The sequence below is a fragment of the Vigna umbellata genome, chromosome 6, assembly GCF_029865625.1.
Source record: "Vigna umbellata cultivar VRB3 chromosome 6, Vumbellata_1.0, whole genome shotgun sequence".
Taxonomy (NCBI): Eukaryota; Viridiplantae; Streptophyta; class Magnoliopsida; order Fabales; family Fabaceae; genus Vigna; species Vigna umbellata.
Window position 1 is genome coordinate 14,059,262 of NC_142170.1, and position 11,524 is coordinate 14,070,785.

Sequence of the window (11,524 nt, forward strand, 5' to 3'; positions counted from 1 at the left end):
GTAAAAACTACCTCAAAAACTGTCCACATTGAGTCAATCGTGCTTACTCATCACATAATTTGCAACAGCTATCATAAACAAAATTCCCTTTCAATCCAGCATTGTTCCTTTCTTGATTATGTATAGTAAAATTTTTTTCTATCTTCCTTGGTGTACTGTTCAAACTCTCCATTATTCTTTGTTCATTTGAACCCCTATATTACTCCTTACTTCGACGTATTGATTCAGTTTTCTTACTTCATCATTTTACATTATTTGGCTTCATTTCTTCGTTGTTGTGGTTCACTATGCATATAAGAGGGCAAAATAAGATATATTGTTTTGAAAATTCATTCCAACAAAAAATGATAATAACACTGCTTTTCAATTTCATTTATTCAATTCTCATTGTTTATTTGTATACTAATATGCATTCTACATTACTGCTATCACCACTCCCAAACAACAAAGATTCAGAAAACTAATCAAACTAAATCACCCAATGATATTCTTATGTTGAATAAGCATTTACCTAGCTAAGGGCTTATATTCGGTGTCTACTTTCACGCTGACTGATGCAACAGAATACCTGGGATCATCACCACTGTCATGGTTTGTTCTAGCTAATTCGGTCGCTAAAGCCTCTTGTAGTTCAATCACTACCACACTCATCATTGGCCTTTCGTTGGGATTTGGAGAAACACAAGCCATTGCTATTTCAACGGCTTTCCATGCTGAGTTTATGTCAAAATTTCCTTCTAAGCTTGAGTCAACTATGGCTCTGATATCTCCTTTTGATATCATCACGTTAACTCGTTCACTTATGTGACCAGTTTCTTCATTCCCTGCCATTACTGGTTGATTTGTGATTATTTCCAAAAGAACAACTCCAAAGCTATAAACATCACTTTTCTGTGTTAACCTATTGGAAGAGTGGTAGCTGCAAGAGAAGTCATGAAACCCAAATTATTTTTTCTTTGTGGATTTTGTGATGATAACTCAAATATTAAGGTAGAAAATCTCCCTATACCTCCTAGAAAATGAAGGAATAGACAATAACTAAAGTACTTACTGAGGATCCAGGTAACCGAAAGTTCCAGCAACAACAGTTGACACATAAGACCCCCCATCATCTGGGACAATTTTGGATAGACCGAAATCAGATAACTTTGCTTGGAAGTGTTCGTCCAACAAGATGTTTGTAGATTTCACATCTCTGTGGATTATAGGAGGCTTGCAACCAGTTTGCAGATATTCCAATCCTGATATTAGATTTATAATCACGGCAAACGTGTTAAAAGGGTAAAGGGAGTTAACATAAATTCAGAATTTCAATTTTACTTTCTAACCTAAGGCTGCATCCACTGCAACACGAAGTCTGTCCTTCCACCTCAAGAATGGTGATTCGCTGTATTTACCTACAAGAACAACTTCTGTAACTTTCTATTCCATACATGTTTGTTTTTGTTGGGTAGAACTTATTCATACGACTCATACAGTTCTCCAATATTAAAAATTCTATCTCCAGAGTTTCAGAAATCAAATCTAACTTGGAAATTGATTACACAAACATTTACTTGTTCACTTGAATGGATTTGGAAGAAAGTAATCGAAGGGATTTGAGAGGATTTGAAAATAAATTTTGTTATTGTTTATTTGAGTGAATTTGGAGGTAAATGAGAGTGGATTTGCAAATAAAGTTTGTGAGAATTAGTGTAGGATTTTGTTGACGTGACAGATTAAAAAAATTTACCTCCAAATCCACTCACATTTACCTCCAAATTCACTCAAATAAACAATAAAAATATTTATCTTTAAATCTCCTCAATTACTCTCTAACAAATCCAAGACAAAGACTTAAAGAACAAAATAATTTTATTCGTAACCAACCTGAGAGATGTTCTCGTAAGTTCCCTTTAGCCATGTACTCATATATAAGGCCCTTATTGGTTCCTTCGTTACAGTAACCAATAAGGGATGTCAAATTTTTGTGATGAACTCTGAGTAGAAGTTTAACCTGGAAATAAAAGTCACAGCCATGTTAAACCATATAGGTTCGGTACCAAAGTCAGAAACCTAGAGTAAATTGATTAATAACTTAGACCTCTGCTTGAAATTGTTGATAACCATGAACTGCTGATGGGGAAAGCATTTTCACTGCAACTGGAGTCTCATCGATAAAGCCCAGGTACACTGTTCCAAATCCTCCTTTACCAATAATTCTATTGAAATTGTTTGTGATTTGAAGGACATCATTGTATGAATACATTTGACTTTTGCCTTGCTGGAACGAATTATCCTTTTCTGTGGATTGCTGTGAAATCTCACTCTGATGATTTACTGCCACCGAATCTGTAAATTTTTCAACTTCATTTCGAAAGATAATAGGTTAAGAAGGTAATCTTTTGGTAAATTGTTAATAGAAAATACAAACTTTTCGTAGTTCTTTCAGCATTACCTTTTGATTTTTTCCTTTTAAGGATCCACAATACAGCAACGGCTATTAGAAGAATTAGAACCCCACATATTGATGCTACTATGGGTGTGACAGTATTTTTCTTTTCCTTCTCGTTGCATTGATCAGATTCACATAGATATGGATTTTCACCCACACTAGCGTGGAAATCACAGAAAAATTATGTTTCAAGTCTCAGTGTAAACCTTACAAGTAATCCATAATTTAATTACATTCTTCAACTTATTTTGGTTGTGTTTAGAAATTAGATGTGTCATGTACATATTAATCTCAAACATTGCCTTAATCTAAGTAATTAATAATCATCAGCGTAAATGACCATATTATGAATTTAAGACCTTTTAATCAGACTCATACCTTAATGAGAGAGAACCTTCGCGTGATTTTTCAACAAGTGCAGAAGGAATTGAACCGGAGAGGTCATTCTTCTCCAAGTTTCTAAAAAGATATGGTTTTCTATTATCAGATAAAGAGGATCACATCACGTATATAGTGTTTGAGTAAATGAAGTAACTTACAAGATCTTCAAGTGTTGTAATTGAGACAGAAAATCAGGAACTTCACCATTTAAGCTATTGTTAGATAAATCCCTGGAAAACAAATAATTTAGCCTTTTTAACTATATCTAAATCTCGAGTCAAGTAGGAAAAGATATGTCGATTCTTCACAAATAATAAATACATAACGGAAACAATAAAAAGATTTAAAACAAGAGATTTAAAACAGTGAAATAAAAGAAATAAAAGAAACAAAAGAAAAAGAAAACTCACAGTTTCTCCAACATGGTGAGGTTTGAGATGGAAGGGTCAATATTTCCTGACAATCCACTTGACGATAAATTCCTGTTTTGCTCAATGAATTGTTATTTACGATTTGATTTTAATTAGTTTTATGAAGGTATAATAATAAATTGGCAAGCATGTCTTACAAAGCTGTGATTCTTGGAAACTCATTGCCGAGAGAAGTACAGTTGAGACCATCCCACAAGTAGGCTGCAGGGGAGCATGGATCACCTTCCCAATCCCTTTTCACTCCATAAACTGACTTGATGCTTGTAAGCGCATCAACTTTTTTTCAGTGCAGAAAAGAAGGGTAGAAAGTAGTTAAGTTCGTGTAGAATAGTGTAAACAAAATAAATGGATATAAAAAATGAAAAATACCATCTCCTTGGAATGTTTCTGGTTTCTGTAAGTTTATTACACTGTAAATTTCAATGGCACTGATGATGGGAGGGAGGGTTGAATTTTTAGTCCTCTCGAGGGAAAATTTAATTTCTTTCCCACTGGTGCCTGATATCGAATATATAGTATTCATTCCATGATACTCTGGAGAACACTCTTGAAACCATGATTCACCGTTCATGATGTTGAATTGTCTTGTCTGATTGGTGGTTAACACTTGAATTTCCGTGAAGTGCATGTACACATAGAATTGATCAGTTTCTTGTTGTGGCTCCCATCTTATTACCAAAGGAGCACTATCATTTTCTGGTTCAACTGCGGTGCTCATGATAGTCGCTCCCGGCTTGTAATCATTCTCATTTAAAGAATAATCGGAAATGGAGGGACTTAGTGGTTTCCAATTTTCGCGGAAGTTACAGGCGTTCCAGGAAGAACGACTATACCAGTAACGATCATAAACATCAACCGGGTACCTGTGAGAAAATCAGAATAAATCCAATAATCAATCAATAATCTTATAAGGCAAGAGATTTAATCCATAAGTATGATTTCACCTGTGGATTGTGTTTGAACCCAAATCGCAGCGCAGGTAATTGTAAAGTTGCAATGATCCGAATTGAGTGACGTATGTATCATTATTCAAAGTCCTGAATTCTATGGCTGTTATAAATGGTGTGCCATTGCCTGTGTCAACCAGACAGATTTGCACATAATCCATTGAAGGTACATGTATGATCTCCTTGTGGTATTGCCCTGATTCATCGTTTATAGTGACTGTATCCCAGTGGTTAGGTCCGAGAAGAAGATCAAACTGTGGTAACATATTTCGGCCATCATAATTTCCGTACAGAAAAGTAGTGCGGATGAGATACTTAGAGGCTCTTGTGACGCTTATTTTGTAACAGTTCCTTTCTCCTTCCGGGAAGCTTCTCAGCCTCCACAGTTGTCGACTACTTTCTTTGCTCATCTCTTCATATGCTATTGTCTGACTCACACCGGTATTTATGAAATCTGCATCCGAAACGTAATTTATGCCATATACTGAATCAGTATAGTTCACACCTGCTTCAGCTCCGCAATCTATGCTGATGAATCCTAAAACATGAAATTGTGGAATAAACTTTAAGTAGGTCTCACACAGTTTGTGTGTAAGGAAAACAAGAAATTGTGTGCACAGAAAGAAAGATAACAAGGAGAGAGTGGAGTGGCTGAGTTTGCCTCTAAGTGAGTGTAGAGAAGAGTGCTATGTTAGTAGCTGTTTTTGTATTTTAAGAGTGTAAGTTTCTGGTGTGTTTTTGTTGTAAGTCTCACATCATACATAAAGCCAATTCATATTTTATAAGTGGATACGAACCTCATCTTACAAATCAGTTTTGTTAGGTTTAAAATCCAATCCTAACATGTTTGTAGTCAATATTTATGTAAAAGTATTATTTTCAATATATATATATATATATATATATATATATATATATATATATATATATATATATATACCAACGGAAATTGCGTTTATTACCTCATCCTATAAGTCGATTTTGTTAGGTTGAGTTAGGCTTAAACATCACTTCTAACATGTTTGTACCCAATATTTATGTAAAAGTGTTATTTTCAATGGAAATTGCGTTTATTATTGTTAAATTTGCTTCAAATTTCTAGACAATTAAATATTTCTAAAGATAGAATATTCAACAAATTATTACCATTACAGTTGTTTAAGAATTCGATGTAATTGTTCTATGTTTCTCTTAAATATTCTGCCTACACTCTATCTACCTTCATCTATAATCTTTTGTTAAATGAGAAGTTTTGATTCAAGAATATGTGATATATTAAAATTTTAGTCTTTAAAACAACTTATGACAAACAAAAAAATACAAACTAGTTTTTAAATATCATAGTTTGTTGATAAAATGGTTTTTGAATTAGTACCAAATTAGTCTTTAAAATCATATTTTAATGATAAAATAGTTTTATATAGGAGTCTTTTTATATATTTAGAAACTAAGTCAGTTTTTTAAGAATTAAACTAGAAACCTCTCACCAATTAAAAGATCAATTAATTAATGTTTTTGTTTTATTCTTAAGTTAATTTATTCTCATCAATCACCCATTTATCTTTCTAAAATCTAGCTATTCCATTTAATAATTTTGTAGACTTTAGTTTCAACATAAACAAAGCATGAGATGAAAGAAAAAAAAAAGGACAAAAACTAAACAAAATTTTGTTGATTGAATTGATAGAAAAGAAAAAAGAAAAAAACATGACTTCCTATGGTTATGGTGTATCAATTTTTTTTCTTTTATATCTCTTATTTTCTATTATTTTAGCACAACATAAGACTTTGATGTAAATAAAAATACAATGAAATTCTTTGACAAAAGAAATGCTTGAACGAACCTGGTTGAGCACGAGCTCGAATAAGTAGAACAGCTAAAACAGCAAAGTAGAAACTCATCCACATTGTATATGTTGACTTAGATCATGTAATCAACTACTCAAAGGTAATTGCAAGAGCTTTTAGCTTTGAATTCTCTTTCCGTGTTTAAATCTGCAATATGCGTAATAAAATAATAGTGTAATTTATCATTTTATGACCAAAGGTAAATTGAAATAAAACAGATTAAATATAATTTTGTGACCAAAGTGTAATTTATTTAAAGAAAACAGCATAAAAAGACTGAATATTAACACAAAAACTTAAATGATTAAGCATGGATATTGCAGACCAAGAATTGCAGCACCAACATAATCAAGTTCCCAAACACATTGAGGAACATGTATAATTTTTTATATAAGTTCAATTTTTTATATTAGAATGAAGATTTGGCCAACAAGAAAGCTGCATATGTATATGTATGAAGAAGAAGGAAAAGGAAAAAGAAAAAGCAAAATATATGGTACCTATGCAGTGCAGTGCAGTGATGTGATCTGATCTGAATTTCAGGTGTTCCAAGAATACTACATTCACCTTACAATCCATCAAAGCTATATATTTAGCATGATAATATACTAGTAGAGTTTGTCCCTTATACAAAGAAGATGAGGTTGAGTATTACGGAGTGACTAGGTCAGAACAAAAAAAACAAAAGAAAACGCAATGACTGTTGACTCTGTGGTTGCAGTGTTAGCTTCGGTTCCACGGTTCATGCCTGTTCATGACTTAACCTTATGACTAAAACCACTGCGTTCTTTTCCATTGTGCGGATTCAAATTCTGATTCTTATATATTATTCTTAGCATGTGTTTGGAATGAAGGAAAAAAATAAGATTTCTCAAGAACAGCGTATTTGCTTTCACACTTTTCCAAGATTTCTCAAGAACGCGGAGAAGTGAAGGTCGGGAGAGAGCGATAGATGTCTAGAACGCAGTAGAAACTCCCACAGACACGGCAGATTCAATTGTCAACTAGTTTATTTAAATTAAATTTTCTTTTCAAATTATATAAATCAAATAAGTCATATTTAAAAAAACCAGTTACAAAATTCATAATAATAACATGGTTTTACTTTTATAAATCTTGATGAGTAGTATTTTATATAATACAACTTTAGCTAATTTAGTTACGAATTATTTTATTTTTTTAACGAGAATGTTAACCAGTATCCTAAAGACACTAATATAATTAACGATTTCGATTTCACTACGTTATGTTAAAATTTAGAATAATTAACTCTGTTGATTAAAATAATATAATTTCATATAATAGATTTTCTAAAGACAAAAGTATGTTTTTTGTTTCAATTCATATTTTAATTTTTTTTTTTTTGTAGATCTTTTAGATGTTTAACACTTTATTATTTGATAGTTGATATATTGGGTTGCTTACTTTTTTTTATCTTTTGTTTGTTGCTTGTTAATTTAAGATGTTTTAACCTTTAATTATATTTTACTTTTTTGCAACATTAAAATAAAAGACAAAAGTTAAAAGAAGAAGACAAGGTACAATAAGATTAAAATTATTTTATTATTTTTTTTTTTAACCTTTTTTTTTTGTGCGTATGAAATAAAATATTATCAATTACAAATGTGCCAAAGTCTAATTCGCTCCTAAGTTTGATATAATTCGGTAGAGGTTTGATATTGTTTCAGTTGAGATTTGATATTGTTTCGATTGAAAGTGTCCGTTTGTTTTTTTTTTTTTTTCTCTCTTTCGATGGTTCAATCATTTCCGAGAATGCATTATACTCCAATCGGTTGTTAACTTGTAAAATATACTTCGACGCTTGAGTCATAAATCTTTTTCAAAAAAGTCAGATCAATGTTATTTTACCTGGACATCAATTCTATATTTATAAAGTTTGTACTAGTAAAGCACATTGACTAACCATTAACTCATTAAAATTTTAGACAATCAAACCTAATACCTTCTAATTACCCATAAATGATCATTAACTCTCATCGATATATTTTATATAATACATATACAATCCTGTTAAAGTTTAACACAACTTAGTCAAAATTTAATACTATTCGGCCAAAATCTAAAAAGTTCGGACAACCATTCAATTAAACCCTTTTAGCTCGTAATCAATTGGGAAGCCCTTCATCCACTTGTTTACATGTAAAAATACTCAAAAATAAACAAGTCGGCCCATCATAAGTCGACAGCTCGACGAAAAAAATTGTAAAAGTTGATCCATTTTTAAGGGGCGGCCAGTCCAACCTAACCTGTTTTTGATGAATCAAAGTTAAACCGAACTTAAACAAACCGAATTGACTCACTCTCTCATCCCTACGAACATTATCACCTGACATGTTACTGCCATAACAAAAAACCAGAAAAAGTTAACAAAGATAAAAAAAATTAAAATTAAACATGTGATTGTATAGATTTAACGTGAACATCGATCTATGGAGATAATTTAATAGAATTATTTTTCCAAATACGAAAATTTAATTAATTAATTAATTAATTCAAACTAATATAAAAATTAAATTAATAATTAAACTTTATTTTTATATCAAAAGACATTTACATGTTTTATCATCGTGTTTAATATTATATGAGTATAAAATATTTTTTTGTCATAATTATATTATAAATTTATATGTGTTATATATAATTAAAATTATTTTATTTACTTGATTGTTGATTTTTTCTTCTCGGTTATATGTTTCTATTAAAAATATAATAATTTAAACTGTTTTTTCTTTCATGTGGTTTCACTCATGGAAACATAAGAGAGTGGTTCTTCTTACTGAGCTCGGCCTACATCTTCCTTTTTTTCTATATTTTCTATAGGAATCTTGTCAAAAAATATCTTAGTTTTAAAAGAAATAAGAACTGAATATTGAATAATCAAAGACCAAATCTTCCTCTTTTGACACGATCACGATCACCATTGTATAATCTTATAATTTTCAACTCAAAAAAACAATTTAACAGTAAAATGTGATAAAAGTGAAAAAATGAGAATAGAGAAGAAGATACATGTAGAGTAGGATCTATACCATCACAGGAGATTTAGGGTTAAAATTTATAAATGTTGATCGTTAGGAAGATTATTGGTTGTTAAGAAATCATTAATTCATCATTAATTTTCATTTAACTTTAATAAATAAATGACAAATATATAAAATAGGGGTGCAAGATAAAATAGGTGAAATGCAGGAAGAATCCCTCGACCTAAGCCCATGTCTTGTGGAAGCACAACAAACTGTTGAAATTTGATGAATTAAAGTTATTGCTTTCTATACATATGTTCACAATTATTTACACGCTGTGCTTCTCACTCATCGTTTCTGATTTTTTATAGCCATTCTAAATTACTATTTATATTAATTTATTATACAGTAATAGATAAGGTTATGATTTATCTTGACAGTTCTTATTAAAACAAAACATAGCGACATGGTTGGTTTAAGATGTTTCGTTGTTAGCAAATCCAACTAGAAAATAGCAAATTATGAGTATAAGCTAAATAAATCAGAACTGGTTTATATAAATCTATAAAGATTATTTCATAATAAAACAATAATCAATATATATTACATGATAATCCATAAATAAACTGATAAATCGTAATTCAAGTGACTATAACTAAATATGTTAAGATAATAATTAATAAAATAAAATAAAAATTAGGATATTTAAACCCTTAATTCAGATAATGAAATTACAAGTTCAAGAAAATAATAAATTATAAATAGAACCTTCAAAGTTAAGAAAGAACAAAACACAAAATTTTAAATCCTCTACCTTAATAAGTCTTTACATCTTTTTAGCTAAAGTCTATTAATTTTCTTTGGAGTTGTGCAGGAGAATTCTATTAGAGTATAATATGAAACTAAACAAAAAATATATCCTATTAATAAATTCTTCCAAAGGAGTTTTATAGTTCATATTCACTTTACCAACTTGAATAAAATATATCCTGATTTTAATTATTTTCAAAAAATTATTTCACTTTTTTTTCTTACAAATAATCCTTATAAAAAAGTTGGTAGAAAACACTCATGCTCCACAAATGTGATACAATTAAGAACACAATGTTTGAGTAAAGAGAGAAAAAAAAGGTTCATAATAAAATTAGATTACACAGGCTAATTTATATATATATATATATATATATATATATATATATATATATATATATATATATATATATATATATATATATATATATATATATATATATATATATATATATATATATATATATATATATATATATATATATATATATATATATATATATATATGATTTGTTAACGCACTTATGCGTGTTTTTCAGTTGGTACATTTTAACAATGTGTATCAGATTTTAGTAGACAAAAATACCCTTATATATAACATGGATTCTAAGTTTTAAGGTTAAAAACATAAAAAAAAAAAAACCCTCAAAGCCTTGGTCACCTCGCTCATTCTTCTCAATCCTTTATCTTTCATTTTTTTGTCATCCTATGGTAACCCCAACCGAAAAAAATCAGAAACACTGCCTGTTAAACAATCTTACAAAAAATGATTTTATAATGAGTTTTCATTTTATAATTTTTTTCTTGTCTAATTTTATCCAATTTTCACAAAGGAATTGGTAATTGATTTGGAAAAAAATCAGAAATACTCCTATTAAACAATTTCTTAATGAGTTTTCATTTTATAATTTTTGTCTTATCTAATTTTCATAAGCATAATGACATCAAAGCAATTGGTAGTTGGCCAAGAAAAAATCAGAAACACTCGATGTTAAACAATTTCTTACAAAAAATGATTTTATAATTTATAATTTTTGTCGTATATAATTTTATTTAATTTTCACAAGCATAATGACATCCGAAGGAATTGGTACTTGGCCTGGAAGGTTTTTTTAGAGATGATGATTCAACATATGCAGATGATGAAATTAGAGAGGTTACTGAAGATGGTGAAATTGAAGAGATCTTGAATGAACCTTTGTCGTGAATATGTCAATGACTTTTAAAAAGGAAAATTGTTTAACGACACTTTTTCAATTGGGGCTACAGTAGGGATGACAGAGAAAAGGTTGGAGTGTGAGAGATGAAAAAGAAAGGGTTAAGAGGAATGATAGAGGTGAGCAAGAGTTTGCGGGTTTTTTTTTTAGTTTTGAGCCCTTAACCTTAAAACTTAAAATCCATAATATATAAGGGTATTTTTGTCTACTAAAATCCGGTACACATTGCTAAAATGTACCAACTATATATATATATATATATATATATATATATATATATATATATATATATATATATATTGTTGAGTCTATCAAGAAGAGACTCCCTGTGGATTACATAAGCACCACTAACATGAGAGTCCAACTATATAAATGATGGACACCACTTTTTATCCAAAACCTTAAGGTAATAAGTCTTTCATCTTTATATAATACTTTACTTTCTCATTTTTATTCAATGTGAGACTTGGAC

The 11,524-nt window shown here is 29.9% G+C and overlaps 1 protein-coding gene across 2 annotated transcripts; it reads right to left on the bottom strand.

Moving 5' to 3' along the window:
• Positions 1–345: 345 nt before the first annotated feature.
• Positions 346–6,765, bottom strand: LOC124824840 (LRR receptor-like serine/threonine-protein kinase IOS1). 2 transcript variants are annotated; one of them, XM_088093097.1, is made up of 14 exons: positions 6,542–6,765; positions 6,038–6,188; positions 4,191–4,731; positions 3,616–4,109; positions 3,384–3,522; positions 3,226–3,297; positions 2,974–3,045; positions 2,813–2,893; positions 2,438–2,592; positions 2,084–2,331; positions 1,870–1,996; positions 1,329–1,397; positions 1,052–1,241; positions 346–919 (listed from the first exon to the last, which is right to left on the bottom strand). In XM_088093097.1, the coding sequence occupies exons 2-14, from the start codon at positions 6,099–6,101 to the stop codon at positions 508–510; spliced, it is 2,664 nt and encodes an 887-aa protein (XP_087949223.1). In that variant the 5' UTR covers positions 6,102–6,188; positions 6,542–6,765; the 3' UTR covers positions 346–507. The 2 variants fall into 2 exon arrangements, with proteins under 2 accessions (XP_087949223.1, XP_047153304.2); XM_047297348.2 differs by having other exon boundaries at positions 2,084–2,346; positions 6,542–6,764.
• Positions 6,766–11,524: the final 4,759 nt, after the last annotated feature.